Source organism: Plecotus auritus (genome assembly GCF_963455305.1).
Source record: "Plecotus auritus genome assembly, chromosome: 4".
NCBI classification, from domain to species: domain Eukaryota; kingdom Metazoa; phylum Chordata; class Mammalia; order Chiroptera; family Vespertilionidae; genus Plecotus; species Plecotus auritus.
This window is the reverse complement of record NC_137775.1, coordinates 68711686-68738358: the sequence shown is the minus strand read 5'-3', so window position 1 is coordinate 68738358 and position 26673 is coordinate 68711686. Positions and strand designations below refer to the sequence as shown.

The following is a 26673-nucleotide window of genomic DNA, read 5'->3' as shown; positions in this document are numbered from 1 at the left end:
GAGCATTTTGTGAAACCAGCTCAGATCCAGTTATTCAAGTCTCTCGTGAGTATCTCTACCTCTTGTATAGAATTTCAATATTACTATTTTAGAGTACCTTGAGAAGAAAAGTATAGTGGGATAGAAACACACTGAAATAAAATATTTCTAGTAACTATTTTCAACTGAAACCACCTTCATGTAGACTTCAGAGAATAGCAGTTTCCATGATCAAATTTCAGGCAGGCATCTTACAATGTGTAGAGAATGAGTGGTTGAAATCAAACCCATCTCCAAAGGATGGGGAGGGCCAAACAACTCACATGCTCCAAACTCACAATAAACTTTTGTCTTTGAAAAAGGTGGCTGTCTTTTAACGTTTATGCCTCTTTTTAAAAATTTTCTTTATTGATTAAGGTGTTACATATGTGTCCTTATTCCCCCATTACCCCCCTCCCTATCACCCCCACTCATGCCCTCACCCCCCTGTTGTCTGTGTCCATTGGTTAGGCTTATATGCATGCATACAAGTCCTTTGGTTGATCTCTCCACCTTTCCCCCACCCTCCCCTACCATTTATGCCTCTTTATAAGGCTCTAAGGTAATTATTTATGCACAGACTATGCACTCTATTGTTTTACTCTTTGCCCAATATGCCCATCCTCTCTTCTGATATCTGGGTTTTAATATTTCAGCAAAAAGAATGAAAGGCAGTTTCCTAGCAACATCTGTATTCAAAGGCACGACAGAAAAAGCTTAATCACAATACTTTGTTTCCCCCCACAGTTAACTCCTGCCTTTAGAGGAAAGTTAGCAGGTAGTAAAGGAAGTGAGATACTTACAGAGAATCTGATAGGAGAGGCTATGCAGCCTCACTTAAATAAAGCCATCTGCTTTGTGTGTGTGTGGGTGGGGGGGGGGGAATTAAATTTATCTGTATTGTTGAAAGTAATACAGGTGTATCCTCCCCCCATTGACCCCTTCCAGCTCTCCCCAGCCCCAGGCCTTCACCACACTATTGTCTGTGTCTATGGGTTATTCATATATGCATATATTCATATGATTAATCTCTTCCCACCCACCCACCCACCCCCATACCATATTCTGATGGAGATGCCTACCAATGGGTGGAAGGCATACAGACCTGGGAGGGTGATAGTTGGTTCCTACTAACCCTTCTACTAACTACCTGTGGATGCTGGGTCCGGTCTCCTCTGGGCTTTCGCTCTAACCAGCGGTTACTCTAGAAGAGCTATCCCCCAAGCTCCTTCCCACTACTGATCTGATTTTTTAAAAGTTTAATTGCATTTGTTTCATCAACATCACGGTTTCACTGATATTATTGCTGCACCACCAGGCAGGCATCGCCGGATAATTAAGCAGCTGGCTCTCTTCCGGGGAAATATCCACGTCCCGCCTTCCAGAGACTTCCTGCCTGCATGCCAGGCCCCACCACACCAATGAGATGGAAGTGGTCTGACTTCGGCAGCGGCGGCGGTCAAAGTTTGCAAGAATAAAAGCCTCTTGGATAAGAGGAAATAGTTTTCATTTTCCTGCCTGCAGAAAAGTCCAGATTTTCAATTTTAAAGAGTGCACGCGAGTCATTTTAAGTCTCTAGATCTTTCACCCTGAAAGTCCCTGTACAGAAACTCCGCCGGGAGTCTAAATATAGCAACAGCAAACTCCCCCCAGCTAGAAGCCCGGGCCCTCGCGCAGCCATAGGATCCGAAAGCTTGCTCCAGGGCGCTCTCCGCATCTGCCCGGAATAGCAGAGCATGGAGCAATCTCTCTTGCACCTCCACATCGCGTGGGTGTGAAGGGTAACAAGGCAAAGAGAGAGTGACTCTGGGTATTGGTGCTTGGCGCATAGTCAGCCAAGTGGCACATTTGCCAGCTGCCTGGAGCTAGTGCCTGCCACGGACAGGCTTGGGGAAGAGGAGGGAAGGAAATCAGAGTCCTGCCAGTGGCCAGGAGCCGGCACCAGGGCTTCAGGAAAATAATAGCAGTAACAATAAAAAGCAAAAGTAAAACATTTAAAGGGAACTACTGGCAGAGGCAGAAAGGAGCTGTCCCGGGGGCGTGGGGGTGTGTCCAGGAGAGAACTGGGAGAGGATCTCCGCGGGGAGGAGACAGCAGAAATAAGACTTTTGCTTTAGCATTGCCTGGGTTTTAGTCTTCTGGGAGGAATAAGGCACATGGAATCACTACTTTGCAACTGTGTGCTATGGTTTTGTGGTGGAGGCTTCAGTTCTTTCCTTCAGTTTAACTTAGTGATCATTTTTCTTTCATGCTGGGGCTGGGGGTGGGAAGGGGCGGTCTGCTCTGTTAGAAGTTCCCAAGCCGGGATCCTTTCAATTTCCCCACGCTGACTGTGATGTGTCACTGCTTAGACTTTATTATAATACAGAACGGCTGAAGGCCAGAGGCCGCACGCAGCCAGTGGCACTGTGGCCTCTCTCCTGGCCAAGGGCGCGGGCTTGGGGCTACCCGAGTGTCAGAGGTGGTGGGAGACCTAGCTAGCCTTAACTCCCCAGGCGTCCCGCACCTTTTAAGTTACAGCATACTCGAGTTGGGTGGGGACGCCAAGATACCGGTGTCCTGGGCTCCCAACCCTCCAGGATTTTCTCCCAGACACTGGGGCCGTCGCCGCCTCTGCGAGACTTAGCAGTTTTAACACTTTCTCGGACTTAAATGGAAATTTCTTGACAGAGGGAACCGGGTTTTTTCTCCCGTGCTTCGAGGCACTGTCAGGCAGAGCCCCCAGGCGAGTTGTTAACCCGCGGAAGGGCCACTTTGGAGTTTTGACCCCCTCCCCATACTGCTCCCCAGGGCTGGGAAGGATGGAGAGTTTTACTCGCGAGCTTGCTGTCTGATCCTGGGATGGAATGAGCCGCGGGGAGATGCCCGGTCCCCGCCTCGCCTTCTCGGCAGTAATGCCCTGCGGGGTTCCGCACTAAACTGCCAAGGACTGGAGAGCAGTGCGGGACCCGACAGCCACTGCCCAGAGCGTAGCCCGGCGCGCCCGCTCGGGACTGATTGGTACCTGAAGGGCAGGGCAGGGCCGTTTCCGCTCACACACCCCTTGCAGAAGGATGGCAGGACCTGGCGCAGCAGCGTAGCGCTGGGAGAGAGCAGCGACCTGCATCTGCAGTTTCTCCTCTGGGCACGAGGCAGACTTAACCTCCCGGACAGCCCCAAAGCCCCAGAGGGGCCCAAACCAAACTTGCGCCTCCGAGGGGGGCTTTGCAGCCCCGTCCCCTCTGGGGGAGTGGGCAGACGCAGCCTGGGCGTGGAAAGTGGAGGGAGAGAAGAAAGGGGGAGCCTGGGGCTGGGTGTGCGCGCGTGGGAGCGCGCCTCGGAGCGCCCCGCACCACCCGTTCGGCCCCAGGGACACTTCGGAAGGAGGGAGTGGTAGCCGCGGGAACCACAGGGAGCGAGAGAAACCCTCAAAGTGATGCCCCAAACAGGTCCGGATTGCGAATTCGAAGCTCAAGGCTGCTAGAAATTGGAACTCCTCTTCCTCCTCCGCACACCCCCTTCACCCCAGTCCCGAAGCCCCGGCGGTTTGCTAGCTTCTTGCTTCCCCGCCCCCGACCCAGGTCCGCCGCGGCTTCCTCCTTGAAGCCCGCCCGCGCGCATGAGGCCGCTGCCCCCGCCGCAGGCATTGGCGCCCCCCTCGCGGTGCCCGTGGTGATGCCATGCCCCGCCACCACGCGGGAGGAGAGGAGGGCGGCGCCGCCGGGCTCTGGGTGAAGAGCGGCGCGGCAGCGGCGGCGGGCGGGGGGCGCCTGGGCAGCGGCATGAAGGATGTGGAGTCGGGCCGGGGCAGGGTGCTGCTGAACTCGGCGGCCGCCAGGGGCGACGGCCTGCTGCTGCTGGGCACCCGCGCGGCCGCGCTCGGCGGCGGCGGCGGCAGCGGCGGCGGCGGCCTGAGAGAGAGCCGCCGGGGCAAGCAGGGGGCCCGGATGAGCCTGCTGGGGAAACCGCTCTCGTACACCAGTAGCCAGAGCTGCCGGCGCAACGTCAAGTACCGGAGGGTGCAGAACTACCTGTACAACGTGCTGGAGAGACCCCGCGGCTGGGCGTTCATCTACCACGCGTTCGTGTGAGTACCCGCGCCCCACGCGCGCCCCCTGCCACGCCCGCTTCGGGGGACCGGTGTGCCTGGTCCCCTGGGACGCGCTCCGCGCCCACGCCCTGGCCCGGTGCGCGCGCGTGCGGACACACACACACACACACACACACACACACACACTCGCGCGCACACGTGGTGGCTTTTATTTCTTTGCACGTGTTTATGGTCTTCCTTGTAGAGCCTTCCACCTCCCGCAGCCCCACCTCTCCCACCTCTCCGAACTGAACCCTGTCTCCGCGCACACCCAATAAGCTGTTCGGCAGCTTGAGGCACCAAAGGCGGGAGCCAGGCAGACGTGGGACATGAGCGGCGCGGTTAATTGGGAGCGATTAGGTCCCGAGAGACGTAAACTCCAACGGATAAACTCCAACGGAGCGGGGCGCCTGGGAGCTGGGAAATGCCAAGGGAGGACGTGTGCCCGAGTGAGGCTTGTGAGAGTTTACTGGCGAGGTTAGGAGGTGGTGGCAGAGTACGTCGGGTGGAGAGAGTCGTGGGGGCGGAGCTGGGGAAGCTGCGGCTCCATGGGGAGAGCAGGTCGGTTTTAAGTGCGCCCGGAAACACGCCTCGCCACCACCTCAGCCACCACCAACGGAAAATTTCTCGTGCCTGTAGCCCTTCCTGCCACAGAGGTGGCTAAGGTCTGACTAGACGAAGCGAGCAGGGCCGGACCAGGTGATGCTCCCACGAAAGTGGTTGAGGCCACCGGGGAGTCTGGGACGCGGGAGCCCGGCCGAAGTGCAATAGCAGGCGCGCCAGTGGGCCGCCCAGGACAGGGATCAGGCAGTGGGTTAAGTGGGCATTTGTGGCACTGAGTCAAAGTGTATGTGTGTTAAGTAAGCCTTCGCCATCTAGCAGAGAATGCTTAATGAGAAAATGATTGGAAGCAAATGTTTATTTTTCCCTTAGGCATTTAAAACCTTTCAGTGGCTTTAAAGTTTACTACTGTTTTTCCCACAACGTCCATTCATTCGGTCTTCTGTTAGAGTTAGGTTTATCTGGACATTATAAGGCAGTTTTATGCCATTACGCTCTTTTAATTCTTTTTTCTTCTTTTTCTTATTCTCCTCTCTTTTTAGTTCCTTTTTTTCTTGTCTTTTTATGTTAAAATAAAATACAAAGACGTCAGCCTTAGGAGACCAGTAGAGAAAGTTGCAGCCACTGATACTTTCTTGTTTCCGAGTAAATCGGTTTTTTGAAAACGTGAACTAGGTTTCTTTTAGAAATAAGGCCTGCCATCCAAACATAGCTTTCACCTGGGATGGAGGATTGGCCCGGACAGAAATTTCTTTTGAAGTCACGTGGAAGAAGGGGCTGGTTTTGTAAATAGGTGAACCTGGAATTTGACCACGTAAGAGTCAGGAAATTGGTGGAGTCTACAATCTGTGGGGCTCTGGTGTCTGGAAAATTTTACAGTCCCAGATTGATGTGAACATGTAACATTAGGTAGAATATTCCAGCCAACTTTCCATCTTACAATGTATACAAGGAGATCGTTGTGTTGTATTATTATTACATCAAAAGGCATAACATTTATTATTCACTTGTGTAAGATTCACATCGATTTAGATGTGGTTACTTTAATAAATGATAGACAGAAACACGACTGATGTTTTTTAGTTCAACCCCTCCAAGTTGATATATAATTAATCCTGTTACCTAATGAGCCTGATAAATAATTTTGACCTGTCAGGATCTACCAAAACGTTCAGCAATAATGATCTGCACTCAGTTTGGCAGCAAAATATATACTGTATGGATAATGACTCTTTAAAAAAGGAGTATGCTTAAAATATTTATAGCTTTGAAATTTACATTATGATGCCTTTCCTGGCCTTTAATCTGGGGTAAATTATGCATTGTATATTCGCAGAGGGTTAGAGACAAACTTTGTTGGTGCTCACACTTTGTATGTCCTATGTGTTGCCCTTGAACCTGAAATGGGTACAACATTCTCCCCCTCCTCCCCCCCCCCCCCCCCGCCAGTGTGTTCATGTTTAGCAGGTTTCTACGGCCTTACAGAATTTCTAAATTTTGACAAATGGTTTTTTTAAGAGGTTCAAGTTTGGATAATTCTCTATTCCCTAGGCTTAATCAGTCTATCAATGTCTTTAGTGGCAGTTATGAAATAAATGATGTCGTTTTTAGTACAATATGCTAATGTGAAGCGTTGTATTTTACATTTCTGGAATCTGAAATTGTAATGTTTGATTGAGCATTTAGATAGAAGTGCTAGGTCCACCTTAACACAACGAATAGTGTCATTTCCTGGGAGATTGTGCAACTACCGCCAACCCTGGAGTACAGGCCATCTTTGGCAATTGCTGCTTATGATTTTAAATGAGCTTTAGAATAGTTGGACTTTAAATTAATAAGGAAAGTTAGTTTGAGCTGTGAGTCTAACAAGACTATTAATAATAAAGGAAATTATAAGAAAATTATTTCTAGAGGGGGTATAACTAACTAATTCCCTGCCAGCCTGGGAATCCCCAAATCTTACTTTAATAACAGTTTTTGTAGCACATTAAGGTTCTTGCCAAGAACAAGTGCAATGTGATTAATGAGGTACTTCAGGGATGGATTCACTTGGTAGACCCAAGTTTTCACTGCCAAGAAGCAAGGAAAGTGTGTTTAAAGTTCTGTTTCGGGTTTTAAAAAAAAAAGTATTATTAATTATGCAAAAATCATTATTATAATGGTATCTTTAATGGTATAATATGTGGTATAAAGTATATATGTCCTAGCCTCCTGATGAGAATGCTGGCAAGAACAAGAGATGATTTACTTCAGATACTTGCTTCCAATCTTTATAAATTGGTGGAGATTAGAAAGTCCATTCCCTCACTGTTCTTTAAGATTTACCAGTCAACTATGTTTCCCGGTGTTTCCTGTCTTCAGCTGTTCTTTATTTAATAGACAAGCTGTTCAACTATGAGGTGACATAGTTCTTTGAATGTTGTCTGTCTATTTTTAATCCCTCCTCTTTTTAGTAAAAGTTTATAATAATAGTGGTAGTAGAGGAATACATGATTTGCACTTATGCATCAAATGTGCTTTCAGAAGTAGCATGGGAAACTGTGGCAGATACATGTAATTCATCACTTTGTACAGTGTATCTTTGTCTGGTGTAACGTCATGGATCAGAATTTATAGATATTTTAAACTAGAAAAATAGTCTAGTCACCCAAGCTAGGAACCTGGAAGTTATCCTTGATGCCTTCATTTTTCTCATACTTGCTCCTAATGGCCATTCAAATGATCACTTAATTCTGTGTTCACTTTCCAAATATTTTTCAAATCTGTTCCCTTTTCTCCTTTGTGACTGCAACTAGCTCTAGTTGTTTCTCAATGTTTCTCCATTGGATTGATTATATGTGATATTCTCCTTCTTAATCATCTAGCTTTTGTTCTCAGCCTTTCAGCTCTGTTTTAACACCACAATGTTCTCCCTAAAATGAAAACCTCATCATATCATTCCCTTGATTAAAATACTTTTATGACACTTCACCATGTACTCATTCATTTATTTATTCATCTATAACCATGTGAGTGTCTACTATGTGCTAATCCCCAATTAATAAGGCAAAGGCCTCCATTCTCAAGGAGCGAAATGACTACACAATGGAATGACTAGAAATTTGTGAACAAGTATGAAACAACGTTATCTGAGTTATTACAGAAGTAAGTACAAAGTCTCAAGGGAAAAGAGAGGGAAGCAGAAATGAAGGCAGAAAGGTAAGCACAGGCTTCAAAGAAGAAGTGAGGAGTGAACTGTTTTGACAAATGAGTAGTTAATTTTTAAGTGGTAAAAGCAAGGGAAAATGAGCAATCCTGGTAGAGAAAACAGCTTGGGCATAAAAATGGAATTGTGAATCAACACAGTAATTCTAGATGCTGTTAAGTATTTGCAGGATAAGGACAGTGACAAGAAAAGAGAGTAGAGAACTTGAACTTAGATGGCCTTAGATGCTGGCCATGGAATCTGGTCTTTATCCTGTAGGCAGTAGTGGTCATGGAATGGTGATAATCAAAGGAATGATGTAATCAGATACAAATTTTGGAAAGATCTGTCTTTCATTGGTTCAGTAAATGGATCAAAGGGTGCAAAATGAAGTCAGTATGGCCCTGACTGGTGCTGCTAAGTAGTTAGAGTATTGGCCCATCTCAGCTTTGATTCCTGGTCAAGGGCACATACCTGGGTTGCAGGTTCAATCCCTGGTCCAGGCAGGGCAAATGCAGGAGGCAACCAATTTTCTCACCTCTCTCTCTCTCTCTCTCTCTCTCTCTCTCTCTCTCTCTCTCTCTTTCTCCATTTCCCCCTCCTTCCATCCGCTCTCTAAAAATCAATGAAAAAAATATCCATGGGTGAGGATTAACAACAACAACAACAAAAATGGAGTCAGTATGGCTTGGAAAAAGATGATAGCGGTTGTCCAAGTTTTCCATTCATTCTTGTATTATTTAATCTATAAATTAATCTATGTGTCATGAACTGTTCAAGAAAGGTGAGAGATGATTACCTAAGGAACTTGGGCAGTAACTGTGGGGACAAGAAGAAAGAGTTTAATTAGAGAAATGTTAAATAGGTAGAATTGGCAGATTGTTTTCACCAGTCTGATGTGTAATGTGAGAAAGATGATTCTGATTTGGGTGATATGGAGAATGAAAGTACCCCAAACCAATACTATATGGGACAAAGGGTGAGGGGCACATTTTCAAGACAATATAGTGAGTTTAGATTTGGACTTAATGAGTTTCAGATGTTTGTAAGACATTTAGGTGGAGATTTTAAGTGGTAAAAGCACAACTGTGAACCATGTACATTTGGTCTCTTACAACTAGAACTATTTTTGATGAGTAGAGAGCACTCAATAAAATATTTTTGAATGAATGCATGCATTTAAAAATATAGATCTTAATCTAGATGTCTAGATTAGGCATTCATGTTCGGAAGCCTCTAGCAATTCTGAGGTAGTTAAGGCAATGGGTAGAATGAGTGAGATAGATCAGAGATGCAGAGTAAGATCTGGACATGGCAGAGGACAGAGTCTGGGGAATACCAACATGAAGCAGTGAGTGGAAAACTAAGAGTCCACAGAAAAATATGACAGAGCATCCAAAAGGCCAAAGGAAAAGGCAGGAGACCTTATTTTCACAAAAGCAGAGGAGGGAGTTTGCAGTCTTCACTTTCCAGTGCTGTAGAAAGGACTAGAAGAGGCGAGTAAGATGTCATTGGATTGGTCATGAAGGAGGTAACTGATTGCCTTTGCTATAGAAACTTCAGTGGAATACTGAGGGTCATAAATGTGATATAAGTAGATTGAGGATCTTAAGACTTAGGAAAGTGAAACAGTAGTGTAAGTTAACTCCAAATTTCTTGGAATAGCTCACAAGACCTTTCATGACATGGCCCCTGCCCATCTTTCTAGTCTCATCTGTAATTTAGACCCTGAGCCTCAGACTTACCGTCCTGTACTTCTCTGCCATGTCTTTACTCATGCTGTTCTCTTAGACTCTTCCCTCTTCTTGCACGCTGGCTGTCCAGCTCCTACTATTTCTTCAAAACACAAGTGAAGATCACTTCCTCTTGTCTTGGGCATCTCTCCCTGCCTGCCAGAATGATTTAGGTACCCCTTGTCTCAGATTCCATCGCACTCTAGGAATGTCATTATGATGGTGCTTGCTCCACTGTATTGGCATTGTGTGCTACTTGGTCTGTCTCTCCCACAGGAAGGTGAGCTCTCCATACAGAAAATCTACTTGTGTCTGAATCCCAAGCACCTAGCATGTTGTATTGTATCTCGTGTCGTTTCAATAAATGCTTGCTTAATGAGTAAGTAAATAATTTTCCCTGGAAGTTTTCCATAGAGGAATTTCTAAATGAACAAAAGCTGAAGGAACTACCAAGACTTTTTTATTTTTCTTGGAATATACTGATAGAATTAAGAGGAAAAAGGTATGGGGGTAGAAGTAGAAGAGCAATTTCTTTGTGCCCAACTTTCCCACTAATTAGCTTTGTGATTTGGAATAAGTCATTTCACCCTTTTGAGTCTCCAAATCTTTATCTGTGAAATGGGGACAGTAGTGTCTATGATCCAGCAAAGATGATAGAGGATATTGTGGATTACCTAAATACTATCATTAGGGTGAGTATTTATAATATGAAGATATCTGATTTTTTTTTAAATCCTGGGACATATACTAACAGTATTGGTGATTTTCTTTGGGTGGTAAGGTTATTGCTGATTTTTATTTTTATTTTTTTACTTGTGGACAGTATTACAGATGTCCCCTATTTTCCCTCCCTTTCTCCACCTCCATCCAGCCCCTACCCATCCCAGGCCTTCACCACTCTGTTGTCTATATCTATGGGCTATGCATATATGCATATTAGTTCTTTGGTTAATCTCTTCCCATCCCTCCTCCCTCCAATCTGAGATCTGTCAGTCTGTTCCATGCCTCCACGTCTCTGGACCAATTTTGTTCATCAGTTTATTTTGTTCATTAGATTCCACATATATAAGTGAGATCATGTGATAATTATCTTTCTCTCAAGGGCCCATTTCACTTAGCATAATAATCTCCAGGCCCATCCATGCTTTCTCAAAAGGTAAGAGATCCTTCTTTTTATAACTGCATAGTATTCCATTGTGTAAATGTACCACAGTTATTTTATCCACTTATCTACTGATGGGCAGCTGGACTATTTCCAGATCTTAACTACTGTAAATAACGCTGTTATGAACATAGGGGTGCACATATTCTTTCTGATTGGTGTTTCAGGATTCTTAGGATATATTCCTAGAAGTGGGATCAATGGGTCAAAAATGGCAGTTCCATTTTTAATTTTTTGAGAAAACTACGTACTGTTTTCAACAGTGGCTGCACCAGTCTGAATTTCCACTAGCAATGTACTAGGGTTCCCTTTTCTCTGCATCCTTGCAAGCACCTGTTTGTTGATTTATTAATGGTAGCCATTCGGGCAGGTGTGAGATGACATCTCATTGTCATTTTAATTTGCATCTTTTCACATGTCTATTGGCCTTTGCCCTTTTTAAAATTTTTTTATTTTTTATCATTTCTCTTCCTTAATCTCTGAACTTCAGAGCCACCTCCTAATTGGTCCTTTTAACTTTACTTCCAACTCCTGGGGAGGTCTATGCCATGCAGTAGCCAAAGTGATCTTTCTAAAAGAGAGTGCAACAAAACACATCACTCATCTGCTTGGAGGAGGAAACTGTTTGTTATTGCCTAACTCTACCCAGTTCCTCAAAGTCAAGGGCTCTCTCCATCTTGTTCTCTGCAATATCATCAGCACCTGGAACAATGTCTGCCACATAGAAGATCCCCCATGCATACAGATTGTTTCACTTACTGATAGTCCAGGTCTCCAAAATATACTACTGGTTTCCTGGTAGATGATGAAACTTTGCTCTGTTGACCACTCTCTGTGTCCAGACTCAATTAGACCCAATGAATAACTTTATTATTTACATACTAGTATACATTCTATTCTGAATTAAGTCTATAGAAATTGTTCACATTTCATTTTTGCTTTTGCATTCCTTAAAAATCACTGATTTCTTTTCATGTAGAGAGGCCTTATATAAATTATACTGCTTTATACCGTTAGCAAAATGTCCCATGTACCCTTCAAATCTGTTTCCAGAAATTTAAACAATGCTATAGTATTGGAGGAACATATAATTATAAATGTTGAAAAGTGTTAAAATATTAGTATTGTGAATATGATTACCTAAAAGAAATAACACATAAGAAAAGACTATTTCAAAATGGAATGAAGTCTTAATACAAGAAACACTATAAACAAGGAAGATAGCCAGCAACCTTTGATTATTGCTTCTGAAGAAATGGTGCCAGTTTTAATTTTTAATCGCAAATGGCTATTTTGGCAGATGAATATGCCAGGAGAGCATGTTTTATCCCAGCTCAGTGGTGTGAAACTACTTAAAGTCCAATTGTTGAATAGCCATAGTTCATAGTTATATTTAATGGTTTATACATTTTAATTTCCTTTTTCTTCAACCATTTATAAGTATTCTATTTGAAATAGTATTTTGTTGCAACCTGGGAGATAGATTGCCACACAACTGCATTTTTTTAATAATTATTGAAGTTTTTTGATGGGTCTTGGTGTTTCAGATGATCCTTTGATCCTTTCTTATCAGTTTGTCAGAATGAGTTTCCTAAATGTTACCAAAGTCATCTATTTCTAAACTTAAAAATAGTTTGAACTTTTTCCATTATATATAACATATATTTATATAATATATATGTGCACACATATTCTATACATACACAAATATACATACAACACATACACACTGTATCTTTTAGCAGAGAATTTATTACTACAATTATTTACATTTATCTTATTCTTGCTCCTCCAAAAGTAAATAAGATATTTGAATAAAATGCAATCTATATATATAAAAGGCTAATATGCTAAGTGTCCCTCTGACCATCTGACCAGCCACTGTGACACACACTGACCACCATGGGACAGACGCTAAACGAAGAAGCTGCCTTGACGCGCACTGTCCATTTACAAAGAAATGGCACCGTGGACCTGGTACCGACAAAGCAACACTCGGCTTCCCCCAAGTGGGACACAGGCCCCACCACTACCCCAGAGCAACAGCCCATCAAATTGCAACCAACGCTGACAAGACCCCATGACACAAAATGTGGCCCACAGCCCAGCCCAGCCAAACAGTCGCTATGGGCACTGGGTAATGATGTAGTGATGTCACGTAGCAACGCCTGGCTTCCTCTCCCTAGCAACTAGCCTCCTTGCAGTTTCTTCAGCCCAGGAACACGACTTGCTTTATAGCCAGGTGCAAACATTTTACACTTTAACCAAATGTCTGTGAAGCATTTTCCCATGCCTCATCTCATTTGATCCTCACAGAAGTCCTGGAGAAGGTAGATAGGAGACTCAGTGGAATCCTATTTTCTCTTCATTAGCCAGAAAACGAAGATTTAGATAGTTTAGAAACTTGACCTGACTGAAAAGAAGTAAGAAATGGTGGACCTTGAAAATGACCTCAGGTTTTCTTACTGCGCAGAATATAGTCAAACACTGCTGCAGTTAAATATTTTACCCTTTGCCCTCCCTGCATGATCACAATAACAATATGCTTCGTGTTGATATTTACTGCTGTGTTGCTGACAATTATCTGAAAGAGAAGTTGGGGTGCTTCACTGGGCTGGAAAAAGTTTAGCTAAATCAGAAAGCAGGTTTAATTAAGCAAGTTTATCTATATATATAAAGCTCTCATTGGCGTCAATCACACATGTGTGTTTTGATCTATCATTGTCGATTGTGAATTTGGTTGACACTTCTATTAATAGAGAAAGGGCAAATAGCGATATTAAAATATTTCTTCTAATGAATTTTCTTTCAATGTGCATGAATTTGTACACCGGCCTCTAGTTTAAAAATAAAAAGAATCTGAAAGTTATTCTTGATAATGTGGATATTATATTATAATCTGAATGATATTTAAATTTAAGTATATATGAAGAGATACACTTTTTAAAAACTTAGCCAAAGTGTTTATTTCCATTTATAGTACCTGTGAGGTAATTCTAGACTCTCTATTTCTTCTTTAGTCAGGATGACCTTTTATAATGATCATGTTATAATTTTTCTCTTTTAAACAGTCATTTGAGTTTAATATTTAATTAACAGCCATATGTGTACCAGTTAATGGGCTAGAGGCTGCTGGTTCAAAAAAGGGAGTGATGTAGACCTTGACTTCAAAGAAATTCCACTGGGGAAGATGATTAGATTTGAATTCAATGATCAACTTTACCTTTAGTATCAATTTGATGAGTTTTAGCAAGTTGCTTCCAATACCATCCACTTAATCTATAAAATAGGAATAATAGTATTACATCAAGGTATCACAATATTTTATATATATACATACATATGTATATAATTACACATAACATGGTAGCTGTTATTAAAAATGGAAAGGAAATTGCAGATATTGTGTTAGAGGGCTATATTGCTATGTTCAAGTTCCAGGATTTTATCCTGTAGATGATAGACAGTCTTTGAGGTAGGTGGGGCTTAGGCAGGTAATAATGCCATTGAATTTCCATTTTAGATTGATACTCTGCCAGCTATGCTATGAATGATGGCATGAAGGGAACAAACTAGAGGTAGGAGATCCATTTTGAAACTGTTGTTCCAACTTAGAAAAGGAATAATTAGGACTTAGACTGGGACAATGGTGGTATAGATGAAGAAGAAAACTATGGCAATAAAACTGAAATGTATTAATGAATAAATGAATGTGGAAGCTGAGGAAGAGGGAAAGATTTGTTATTTCCCTATTCCTGATTTGGGTAGTTGGCTAGATAATGGAGCCATTAACTTAGATCAAGAATACAGGTGGAACAACAGGTTGAGGGCAATGTTGGGGGTAATAAAATGAGTTTAGCTTTGGAGATGCTGAGCTTTCGGTGACTGTGGGACTTCTAATTATATATGTCTAGCAGCTGTAGATGAAGATTTAAAACATGTTAAAAAGTAGAGACAAGGTATAAAACTATGTAAAGAGAGAGGGCAATAGCTCACGGACAGAAGTCCAGGGGTTACCAACATGCATAGCATAAGCAGAAGAGAAAGGGAATGAAATGGAATAGATAGCAAGATGCACAGAATCACCAGACAAAAAGATGGGCAGGTGGTCATGGAACCAAGGATATTAAGAAAGTTTGAAAACATAGTCAACTATGAAATATAGACAGTGGGAAAGAAGATTGTTTGTCACCAACATTAGTCATATTAATTTTTTTTTTTCTGAACATTGTTCTAAATGCTTTATACACATTAACTCTTTTAATTCTAAGAATAGCCCTAGGAGGTACTATTAGTATCATCATCTCCCTTTAACAGACCAGAATACTGAGGTAAGGCAAGGTTCAATAATCTGTCCAACACCGACAACTGAGTTGATGGAAGAATAGGGCTTTGAACTAAGGCAGGTTGAACGATTATATTTTTCTTGTGGATGGTATCTGTGGGCCCGGCCTCCTCCTATCATATGTATAACATAATTACAAAAACTACTTTTGGGTATAGTATAGCTCTTAGCACTATAGTAAGTACAGTAAGTCCTCACTTGACATTGCTGATAGATTCTTGAAAACTTCAACTTTAAGGAAGACAATGTATAATGAAACTTAATTGAAATAAATAACCTAATTGAAATAAATAAGAGTTATAATATAATTAAAATAAATAAGAGTTAAGCGCCTAAGGCATATTTCTGGTCACAAAAGTAACACTTCTAAATAAAGACCCAAACATTTCTAATATTAAATATTGAAAAAAATGTGGGTTATACATACATTAAGAAAGATTAATAAAAACAAGTAAGATAATTATTTTCCAAACCACTTATTCCAGTTCAGGTTTTTGGGTGGCTAGACCCTATCCTAGCAGCTCAGGGCACAAGATGGGAACTCACCCTGGCACACACACACACACAAAATGACACACTCAGACTAGGACAATGCAGACACGCCAATTTACTTCCTGTGCACGTCTTTGGGAGGTGGGAGGAAAACAGAGTACCTGGAGAAAACCCACAGGCACATGGGGAGAAAGTGCTAACTCCACAGACAGTGGCTCTGGCTGGGATTCCCTCTTATTTTTCATCAACATTATAATGAAATTAGAGGCCCGGTGCACAAAATTCATGTATGGGTGGGGTCCCTAGGCCTGGCCAGTGATCAGAGCCCATCAGGTTCCCTGCCTCCCCACCTCCCCGCCTTCTCCTTCCCTCGCCACCTGCGCTCTACCACTGCATGGTTCCCAGCTTCCCTCCCCCTCCTTCCCTCTCCACCCACCTCTGCCACCACCCACCCCCAGTTCCCCATCCCATCCTGGGCCCTGGCCCCAATCATGCAATTGGGACCTGCCAGCTAGGGGGAAAGACTGAGAAGTTGGCTGGCAGGCCAGGCAATCGGGGCCTGCTGGCCAGGGGGAGGGGCCAACCGCCACCAAGGTGGGCCAATTGGGGCCTGCCGGCTGGGGAAGAGACCTGGGGAGGGACCCGGGAGGTTGGCTACTGGCCCTGAGGAGGGAGCCAGCTCTTGGCCTCCCTGGGAAAGGGGTTGCATCCACTGCCACCCACCCCTGATTCCCCGTCCCAGCCCAGGGGCCTGCCAGCCAGGGGGAGGGACTGGGAGGTTCGCCGACAGGCCCCATCAGCGATCAAGGAATGTGGGCAGCTCCTGCATTAAACGTCTGCCCCCTGGTGATCAGTGCGCGTCATAGTGACTGGTCGTTCCGTTGTAATGGTCGCTTAGGCTTTTATATATATAGATGATAATGAATGACAATGTTGTTCAAGCACCTACTGTATATGCATGGTAAATATTTGTTGAAAAAATGAATGATAGTTAAAATCCCTTGTGACCTAGTACCAAAGAATTATGTATAACTTTGTAGTATTAGGACTGTTTGTTTCTGTATTCAAGTTCTAATCAGCTCATGTTCTAATTTTTCCATAAAGTTTTTCCTGGTAGCTCTGGCTTATTTTCTTAGCTTTATTTGCCTCCCATAGTGTTTATTATTTGGACCATGTATTTTAGCTTTTATTACATTTTTGCATTGTCTTTTAATCGAGTCATTTATCTAATTCTTTACAAAAAAAATATACCTAAAGAAATCAAAATGCTCTCTTTTCTTGTATCTTCTAAGTCATCAAAGCCACGGTTTTTATTCCTTATTTTTAATCAAAATTCACCTAGCTTATTGCTACCAGGGAGAGTATTTGAATGCTACAACTTTTTTTCCAAACAAGAATTTCCTTAAATTCTTCTAGTTTAAATTGTAGAGCAACTTGTTTTGAGGTCCCTAACTGCTATAATAGCTTCTTAATACCATTTCCTGTGAATGTTAAATTCCTAATTTATACTTTCATTGCAGAATACCTACGATTCACTTAAAAAAATACCAGCAATTGCTTCATTTAAGTTTCATAATGGCTGAATATAGAACCATTGCTTCAAATTGATTTTACAGGATTTTATATCTTTAAATGAATAAATAAAATACTCTTGTGTGTGTGTATGTTTTTTTATCACCCTAATATAAATATATTTCTTCTTTGTCTCTCCTCCCACATATACTTTTTTTTCCTGGGTATTTCTCCCTTTCTTTCTCCCACGTGTCCTGTTGTACTCCCTCCCTGCAATTAAATCCCTGTTAGTTGTTTCTTCCTTCTTCTCTTTGCATCTGCCTTTCTGGAATGGTGTTTCTCTTCATTTCTTTTAACCATGTTATATAATTTGATTTCTCTTCCTCTTAAAGCTGTCTGCTTTTAATCAAGAGATACATTGACCCTATAATTGCTTGTAAGCTCCAAGACTGCACTGCATAAGTAGACCGGGCCACCTAATTTACACATCACACCGCAGTAATTAACAGAGGCCACTAGAAAGATGGTGAATAGAGAACTTTTCTTGGAGTTTTAGTTAGGCTCAGATTTCTTAGAAAATAAGAAAGTGAGGGCTTAAAATTGCTCTCAGGTTTTTAAATATCTATCAATAGATATTATTTTTGAAATCTGGGGATACTCAGATATTTAGTGAATAATTTTTAAAAGATCATACTTTCCATTTTAGAAGTTGACTGCTGTATACAGTTGGTAAATACATTAGAAATTATTTTTATTCCAGATGTAATTATTGTAGAAAAAGGCACATTAAAGAAGTCTAAATATATTTGTAACCTAGTTAAAAGTAGTTAACTTAAAAATATTTCTCTCATAGCCCTGCCAATGTTGCTTTGTGGTTAGCGTTTGCTCATGAACCAGGAAGTCCCTGTTCAATTCCAGGTCAGGGCACATGCCAGGGTTTCAGGCTTTATCCCCAGTAGGGAGTGTGCAGGAAGCAGCCTATTGATGTTTCTCTCTCACCCGTGAATCTATCTTGCTCTGTCTCTCTCCCTTCCTCTCTCTAAAATCAATAAAAATATATTTTTAAAAATTTTTCTTTCATAGATTGTTAATAGTCATTATGAGTTTTCTTACTTACTAAGCCAAGAAATAGATCTATAATTTGGCAGCAAAGAGCTGCAGTTTTCCTATTTAATTGGGAGATTAAAGCATGGGCTCAAAATGCAATTGTCTTCAGACTACATATGGGATAGGAAATTGCCTGTATTTTTCCAAAGCATAGACTTTTTGAATGCTATTCCCTTAACCATTTATAGAATGGTAACCAAGTTTAGGGAATCCATTTCTCTAAACCTGTTTTCTCACACCTGATTGAATCTAGGACTGGGTGGAGTTGAAAATTTAGATCCTTCTCGCTGTGTTTTGAGTCACTGGATACATTTTTTAGATTTCTGATTTGCAAAATTAAGACATAACTCTTCAATGTTTGTTCAGTACCTGACCTCATGGTATGTGTAAGGCCCTGAGTAGGAACTACAGGGCTGAATGGAAATAAAATGCAGCCTGTTCTCCAAAGAAGGATATTAATTTATCATCTACTGAGCTACAAAAAAAACATCTCTCTGAATTGACTTTGGATAAAAGCAAAGATTGGCGCTTTTCCAGCGGCATTTAGCTATTGCTCCTATTGAAGGGATTTACAAGGTAAACTCCAGGATCACCATATAGAGAAATGATGAATGCCAGTTCTCAAGAACCCTTGAGAAAGTCTGGAGTTGGGTGTCCAGCTGCCTGTGCAGGTGGGCGGGCATTCTGCTCAGGGCATTCCCACACAGAGACCAAACACAGGAGTTCCCACTGATCATAGTAATTTTCAAAGAGCAGTAATTAAACTAGTTAAACTAAATGTTCTAGTTAATAAAACATTCCGAGTATGTTTAATTTGCTCCAAAGTATTTTCAAAAATAGAAAAGAAACTGATGCTTCTTTATAATACTTTGGGGGTGTTATTTTTTTCCTCCCTAAAATGTCTTATGAACAATAATGTAATCTAAAGGTGTGTGGTTGTTGTTTTTTAATCAAATGAAATGCCTGTTTATTTTCAGTATATACTCTAAGTTTCTAATATTATTAACTTTTTTATTCTAGTACATGGAAGGAAAATATTATACCCAGCCTTTCATGGGGCCTAGGATTCATTCATTCACTTATGTATTCTTTCTTTCATTTATTCAGTATTTGAGTGCCCACCGCAAACCGTGTTCTTGGAACATTGTAGAAATACTCCTTCCCATTTGATTTTGATTAACTCTCTTCAGGCTTGTGAACACAACTCTTTTCTTCAACTAGAGAGTAGCACTTCAGAGTAAAGGTTAAGGCCAGCAGGTATAAGAATGGTTGTTCCTTGTGATCCCTAAAGTACTCTTGATCCAGCTTCTTAAGATTACAACCTAACCTTTCAGAAGTATTTCTAAAGTTGATAGGCAGTCTAGTTAAGGAATTACAAGGTGACATTAAATTAGTCTTAAATTTACCATGCCAGATAAAATCCTATAGCAGTTTTGTTTTGTTCCATCAAATGGAAAAGACAGAGAAGTTGAATGGCAATATAAAAGACCTTGGGGGAACCTATTTATAACCTTCCAGATAGGATCTTGAACCCGAGGGGCATCTGTTCTTATTCATGGTGTCCTTGACAACTGGAAGAAATACAGTCACTTTATTTAAGGACAATATTTTTACCAAGTTTGATCATTCAAATTGGCATCCAAAATGTTTTCTTAGAAAAAAGACAGGTAAGTTTCTTTAAATTCAGATCCACCAAGGAAAAAACACAATGAGATGGTTTAGAATTAGCCCAAAGGAGCCAGGTAGCCTCCCTAGCCAAAAAGTCTTACTTCAGTCTTGCACTGAGATGGTCTTGCAGACCTTCCAAATGTAGGACAGGAGACACACAAAGAAAGAAAAAAGTATTCAGTAATCACATTTGTGTCGATCATGTTGACTTCTAGACAGTCATTCACATCACCAGTTTGATTTGACCATACTTCGGTGGCCTGTTATTCCCTTCTGTCAGTAGAAGGGAATAGAAGGCATTCCACTGAAAGTGGAAGTTACCTTTAGCAGGAAAGATTCCCTTACATGGTTCCAGAATTTTTGCTTCCAGTGTTGGACTCAGTGTGTTCCTTTACAAATTACTATTCCCAAACTAGTTGGGTCATGCCACCAAGAGCCGTTTTCCAGGGCTGGTGGGTATGGAGTTTATTCCAGGCTTCGGGGCAGGAAGTGAATAATAAAAATAAGTTCATAGATGGCACTAAAGTGAGGTCGCCAAGACAACCTTAAATAAGAAGAGTCAAGAAATTGTCACATTGTGCTGAAGAAAACAGAATATCCCTCTAATTCAAGGGTAGATACCATAATTTACAACTGTTATCAGTGAGAGATCATCCATTTTTCCTACCAAAACAGTTAATGGCAATTGCTTGAACCCATTGTTTTGTTTTGGTTTGTTGTTGGTCCAAAGTCACTTTCCACATTGCAATCTTAATAAAGATTTCCAAAGCACATGATAATACATTTAAATGATCTATTCACAATGCATCTGTTGTATGCTTTCTTAAAGACTTGCTTCAGTAGCCTCATGTGAAGCTAGTGGTTACCTCAGAATAAGTGTCTGGGAGGAAGTGGGGTGCAGCAACACAGCATGACAAGGGCCTGGCCTGGAGTCTGAGTTCTGGGAACAGGAAGGAAGAGAGAAGAGGAGAGATTTCAAAGGGAAAACAGGACTTCTTAGTCTTTGATTAGAGTCTGGTAGGCAAAAGAGATGAAAGAATCAACATTTCCAAGCTTTCAAGGAAATGTGACTGTAACCAAACAGAAGTTGCTTACTTTTGTTTTAGGGAGAGGCCAGATGTACAAGTAAGTGGACATGCAACCTATTTGGGCTTTGGGAAAGAAAGACAGAGGGCCAATAGTTACCAATGAGGTGATGGATAAAGAAATTATAAAGGTGTTGGGAGAAGAATGTAGGGAGAGAGGTGTAGGGAATACCAACATTTGGGGGTGAGGGGAGAGAAAGGGGTTTGTGAGAGAGACAGAAAAGAAGACTAGGGCAATAAGCCAGGAATAAGAACAGATGCCCCTTGGGTTCAAGATCCTATTTTGAAGGTTATAAATGGGTTCTCCCAATTGTATTGCCATTCAACTTCTGTCTTTTCCATTTGATGGAGCAAAACAAAACTGCTATAGGATTTTATCTATAGGAGGACCAAGTCTCAATGAAGGGATTGCAAGGGGATGAGAGGATTATAAAGAAAAGAAATGAAGTTGTAAACATAAAAAGGAGCAATAATGTAGAAAGCTAGGATATGGGAGGAGGGGCCAGAACCTAGAAGAAAACCTGATGGTTAGGAGTGGACAGCATCAGCAGGGAAGCACCATGTGTTAGAAGGACATCCAATATCACAGGGGCAAAAAATCATGTCCCGGAAAAAGGCCAAAATAACCCACCTATTGGGTAGTATGCTGGCATAGAAATCAGCATCCCAAAAGGGTGAGGGGTGTCCTGGAAGTTATAACTGGAATGAGGACTCCAGGGGAGAGGTGTTCAGAGAGCCTCCTGTGAAAGCAGGGAAATCTGGTTTGAAAGCAATCTCGCAGCCTCTAAGAGAGATGTTGATAAGTGCAAAGCAGTTCTAAAGAGTTTGAGATAAGACACCAAACAGTGCTGGGAGGGGAAAAGGAGGAGACAGATTAGGCTGTGTAACTGACAATTCAGTGGTGGAAGCTTGAGGGAGAATGACTGATTAGGAAGCAACAGAATCAAACTAAATCTTTATTTTTCTAAGCAACTGGAGGTCCATACAAATATAAAAGCTTAGGAAAAGCCCCTCCCTCCCCCAAGGGAAAGATTAAAGTAATTGAGAGACGATCCTAGATCCTAGAAGAGAGAGAGGGGTTTTTGTTACCAACAAGGTTGGGATGGCTTTTTGGGGTGTGATAAGGCAGCAGGAGGAGGTGGATAACATGGTTAATGACAGCAGCAAAGGCCCTGATGGAGTTTGTGAGACCAGGTGGGGGACTCAGTGTGTGTGATTCTGAGAATCTCTCTGACAGTGGTGTGCGGAGGTTATTTCAAAAGCAGATGGAACCACACACAACCCAGAGCTGGCAACCGTGTGCCCAAGGTAAAGCAAATGAGAAATGCTCTAGAAGCCCCAGACACTGAACATGTGGGACCCTGGGCAAATCTCCAACATCTCTCAGCATCAACTGCCTGATCCATGTGGAAATGTGCAAGTGTGAAGGCTCCTTATGTAGTGTGCTCACACACACACACACACACACACACACACACACACACACACACAGTTAGTGTTTCTACTCCCTAACCAAATATGGTCTTTAACCTCTTCAGAGGAGAAAATACTGCTGCAATAATAGGCCCATGTAAAAATATGTGCTTAATGAATAAATGAGTGAATAAAGGAATTAACATGGTATATTGTTTATTTTACAGCAGCATTGTATTTGGTGACAAGATTATATATATGGTCAGAGTCCCCACCAGCGGTTGCCAACCGGTGGTCCGAGGTCCAAAAGGTTGGTGACCGCTCCCTGAGTTTGAACAAAAAGATTTTTCTCAGAAATCAAGAGATATATTATAATCCCTTTTATTTTTAAATACATGGATAAAGCTTACATTGGAAAACATTGCCAGAGGCTGCTGCTTTGCCACATTTAAGTAATAGGATTGCAGAGCTGGGAGGACCTTTGGTCACCTGCTCTCACGCTGTCCTTTCTTCAGATGGAAAGACTGAGACGGGGGAGATGTGAACTCCCTCGGCCAGGATCAGAAACTCACTGTCAGCGGCAGCGCTGGCGGCAGGGCCTTCCCACGCCCCTCACAGAAATGACTTCAGTGTTAAGCCTTGTGATCTGCCCTAGCTTCCCTCTTGTGAAGATTCTCTAGGGTTTAAAAAAAGATGAATAGTGACATTTATTTCAAATGCTATTGTTGGTGCAACTATTATAAGAAGAATATTGCATTAAAAGGCATTTTAGTACCTTTTCACTGTGTGTATGGACAGAGAAAATATTTCTCTTTTACAATTCCTAAAAACCAGCAAAAGATATTAATGTCCATGACTTTTCTTTCTTCTAAAGAAGTCAAATCCTAAAGAAAGACTGTCTTTGAGTGTTAAAAATACATTGACTTCCTCTCTACAGTCTCCAATAAATGGATAGATCAAGTAAAAAACAAATTAATATTTATATCTTCAGTTGCAGCACTGTGGTTTTTTTCCAGATATGAAAATTTTGTGAGAAATATCTCCAGAATTTGAGCAAATGGGAGTGGGAGTGGGAAAGAATATATATGAATGTTATATGAGAATTCCAAAAGCATTTTTCTCTCCCTCTGTATCTCTTTCTGTCTCCCTCTGCTGTCTCTATCTTTCTCTCTCCCTCAGCATACTTGGTAAATTCATTAGGGGAAAGTAAATGTGTCCAGCCAAAAATTCATCCACATAGAAATGTGAAACAGGTCTATCTTATATATCCAAGAGAGTCACACGTAGGCAGGACCCGCAGGATGAGCTGACCCTACCTTCTGAAAATCCTTGCCCTGTTTCATGAGAGGCTAGGCATATCCCCAGCTTTGCAAGCCCAATATCTTTTTTTTTTTTTCTAATGTGAATGGTTAAAATTTTCTTAAACTTGTTTTTCACTTCCTGGTATTTCTTTGTATATCTCATAAGCCCTTCGTGGTTAATATTGCCATTGAAAATTAGTGGTTTCAAGAATGAATTAGGAGGAGAAATGAATTTTGGTGTTTGTTTAAAATTATTGACCTATTCATGGCCATTTTTTTTTTTTGCATGAGTCACATACATACGTTGGGAGGTTGGTGTGTACTTTATGTGCTTCTTCAGGCATCTTCTTTTTTTGCAAGGAAAATTTTGAGGCCAAGAAGTGACTTGGAGAAAACAAAGGACTCTCATTTACTCTTATGAATAATTCATTATGCCATAAGTTATTCCCATGAGTTTCGAATATTGACAGTACTCTTCCTTGCTCCTCATAACCCCCCCTCACTGATGGTCCTAATTCAGTGCTGCTTCATTCACTACCCAAACACAGCCAGCAGGTGTGTTGAGGGGTAGAGATCAGGTAAAGGAGACGCCTGCTTCTCTTTGGCCACGTGGCTGTTGCTTTTTGCCTTAGAGAAGACGGTTGGTTTGGTGCCACAAGATAAACAGCACTTTACGAAGGTCATCCTTTGTCATGGAACAGATTTATACACAAATGCAGAGTACTTACATTGGCCCACAAAAAAATGGACACTGAAGTCATTAAACCCTGACCTTACCTATCCAACTAAGTCTGGTTATGTGGCATTTGTTAAACATCCTCAGTGCAGTAGCCTGTGCTCAGCCACATCAAACTCAGGGCAAATCCCCATCCTATCTATTAATGTCAATCTATTAAATTTTTTGATGGCTTCTAAAGATAGCCTCAGCTGTTAAGTATTTATTAGAGGCCAGAGTTTTCTTTCATTCAGAGATCTGTGTTGTTTGCAAACATAAGAATGTTCCCTGAAGCATTGTTTTGGCATTAAAAAATACAGAAACAACATAAAACTCTATCATTAGCAACTGGTTAAATCAATGATGGCAACATTGTCCAAGGGAAAACAGAATTCTTTGAAAAGAAAAAAGTAAAAATGCATGACATTGTATAACATGGTTCCTAAAGGAATTATTAGGTGAAAAAAGATCAAGGTGTAAAACTGTATGTAGGATACACAAGAATCCACTTTTGTAAGTTAAAAAAATACACTCAATAGATGCTCATTATTCATGGTACTTAATGGTTTATAAAGTCACTGCAAACCAAGAATTTGTGAATACCAAATTATTGCTCCTAGCAGAAATACAGGGTTGGAGCCTGGCCGGGCGTGGCTCAGTGGTTGAGCATCAACCTATGAACCAGGAGTTCAAGGTTGGATTCCTGGTCAGGACACATTGCCCAGGTTGTGGACTCGATCCCCACATCCCGGGCATGCAGGAGACAGCCATCAATGATTCTCTCTCATCATTAATGTTTCTATCTCTCTTTCCCTCTCGCTTCCTTTATGAAATCAATAAAAATATTTTTTAAAAAAAGAAAGAAAGACAGGTTTGGACTTCTTGGAGTCTTTGGTCATATTTTTATCAACCAATCAATGCATAACCCAGTTTTATGTGTGTTTTTGTTTAAAGATGTGTTATTTAATATGTAATTGATTTATTAATGTTAAATTCATAGCCAGTAGCACTATAACTCACATCTGAATGAAGCTTACATTAGATGTGTGTTTTCTAGAAGGCACATCCCATCTTTCTTGAACTTGAGAATATCAGCACTATAATAGGGGTCATTTAAACAGCAAAATAAGCCCCCAAAAGGCAAAAAACAATGCAAACAGCATGGCATTAAGCAGACCTTGGAAAGGACCCTTGTTTGCAATATGGGAGCTGAAACAAGAAGGCAGAGAGAATCACTACGTTCAGGGTCAGCTGGGAGAGTGAGCGTCAGGAGACTCAGATGTTTGGTGGCCCTTTGCATGTCTGTAGATGCCCAGCAAGCATTGATTTCAAGGTTACAAACACATTTTAGGAGTAAGCAAATTCGCAAATATGAAATCTACAAATAATGAGGATCAGCAATATAGCATATGCACCCAGCATTTATACAAATGGAAAGTTTCTGAAAGGACTAAAAGAAACTGTTTGATGGAAGTGACCCTTGGATAATAGAACTGTAGGGCAGGAGTGAGACAAGGTGCACCTTTTATTGTAACTCTCTCTGTCCCATGTGACTTTTTGTTTTTACTGAGGATGTGACATATACCTTCTTCTCTGTTCTCTCTCCTCCTGTTCTACCACCCCCACCATCTATCTCCATTCTCTCAGCAAGCCATGCACATTTTCTGAGGAGCTCTAAGGGCAAGATTTCATTTGAGCCAAATTTATCATAGTGAACACCCACTGAACCAGGCTCTGGTAAAGTTGGTCAGTATAGTTTTGCAGATGGAGAGTGTTTTACAAATGCTAAGAATGACACTCAGAACATGGGTTCTCTGGGTAATGTGTGTTATAGAATATTACCCTGTCTCCCAGCTCCCTGGGGAGGCCTAGGCTTCAGGGCATATTCAGTCTGCCAAATACTCTTGCTCAAGTTCTTACTATAGACTGTAGAATGGAAGCTTAATAAGTAGGAAACAACTTAAATAATATTAATGCTATTATGACAGTTACCAAATAGATGGGTGGTATTTGTGTGGAAATTCCTTTGGGGAGAATCCTAGGGTCTGGTCTCCCCCCACCTTCCTCTTGGGGGCAGAAGAGGTAGCAAATCCCCGGGTTTGGTCCCCACTGGCTTCATGCTGGGCTCAGGCAGAGTTCTTGAGTCCCACCTTCCCCAGGTCACCCAGAACTCAAGAGCATTCATTTCTGGCTTGTCCTCAGCTCATAGGCTTGGTTTCTTTGATTATTTTGAAATCTTGCCATTCATAACTTGTAACTTTAAAAAAGAGGGGAAAGCTTTAGTTTGTCTAATGTTTCCTTCCTTGCA

The 26673-nt window shown here is 41.7% G+C and overlaps 1 protein-coding gene across 1 annotated transcript in view; it reads left to right on the top strand.

The window, feature by feature from the left end:
* The first annotated feature begins 3544 nt into the window (after positions 1-3544).
* Positions 3545-26673, top strand: part of KCNQ5 (potassium voltage-gated channel subfamily Q member 5) — a 553624-nt gene continuing 530495 nt past the window's right edge. Inside the window, exon 1 of the mRNA XM_080664487.1 lies at positions 3545-4084. Within this exon, the coding sequence (XP_080520613.1) occupies positions 3678-4084 (407 nt within the window). The 5' untranslated portion in view covers positions 3545-3677. The remainder of the gene's footprint in view (positions 4085-26673) is intronic.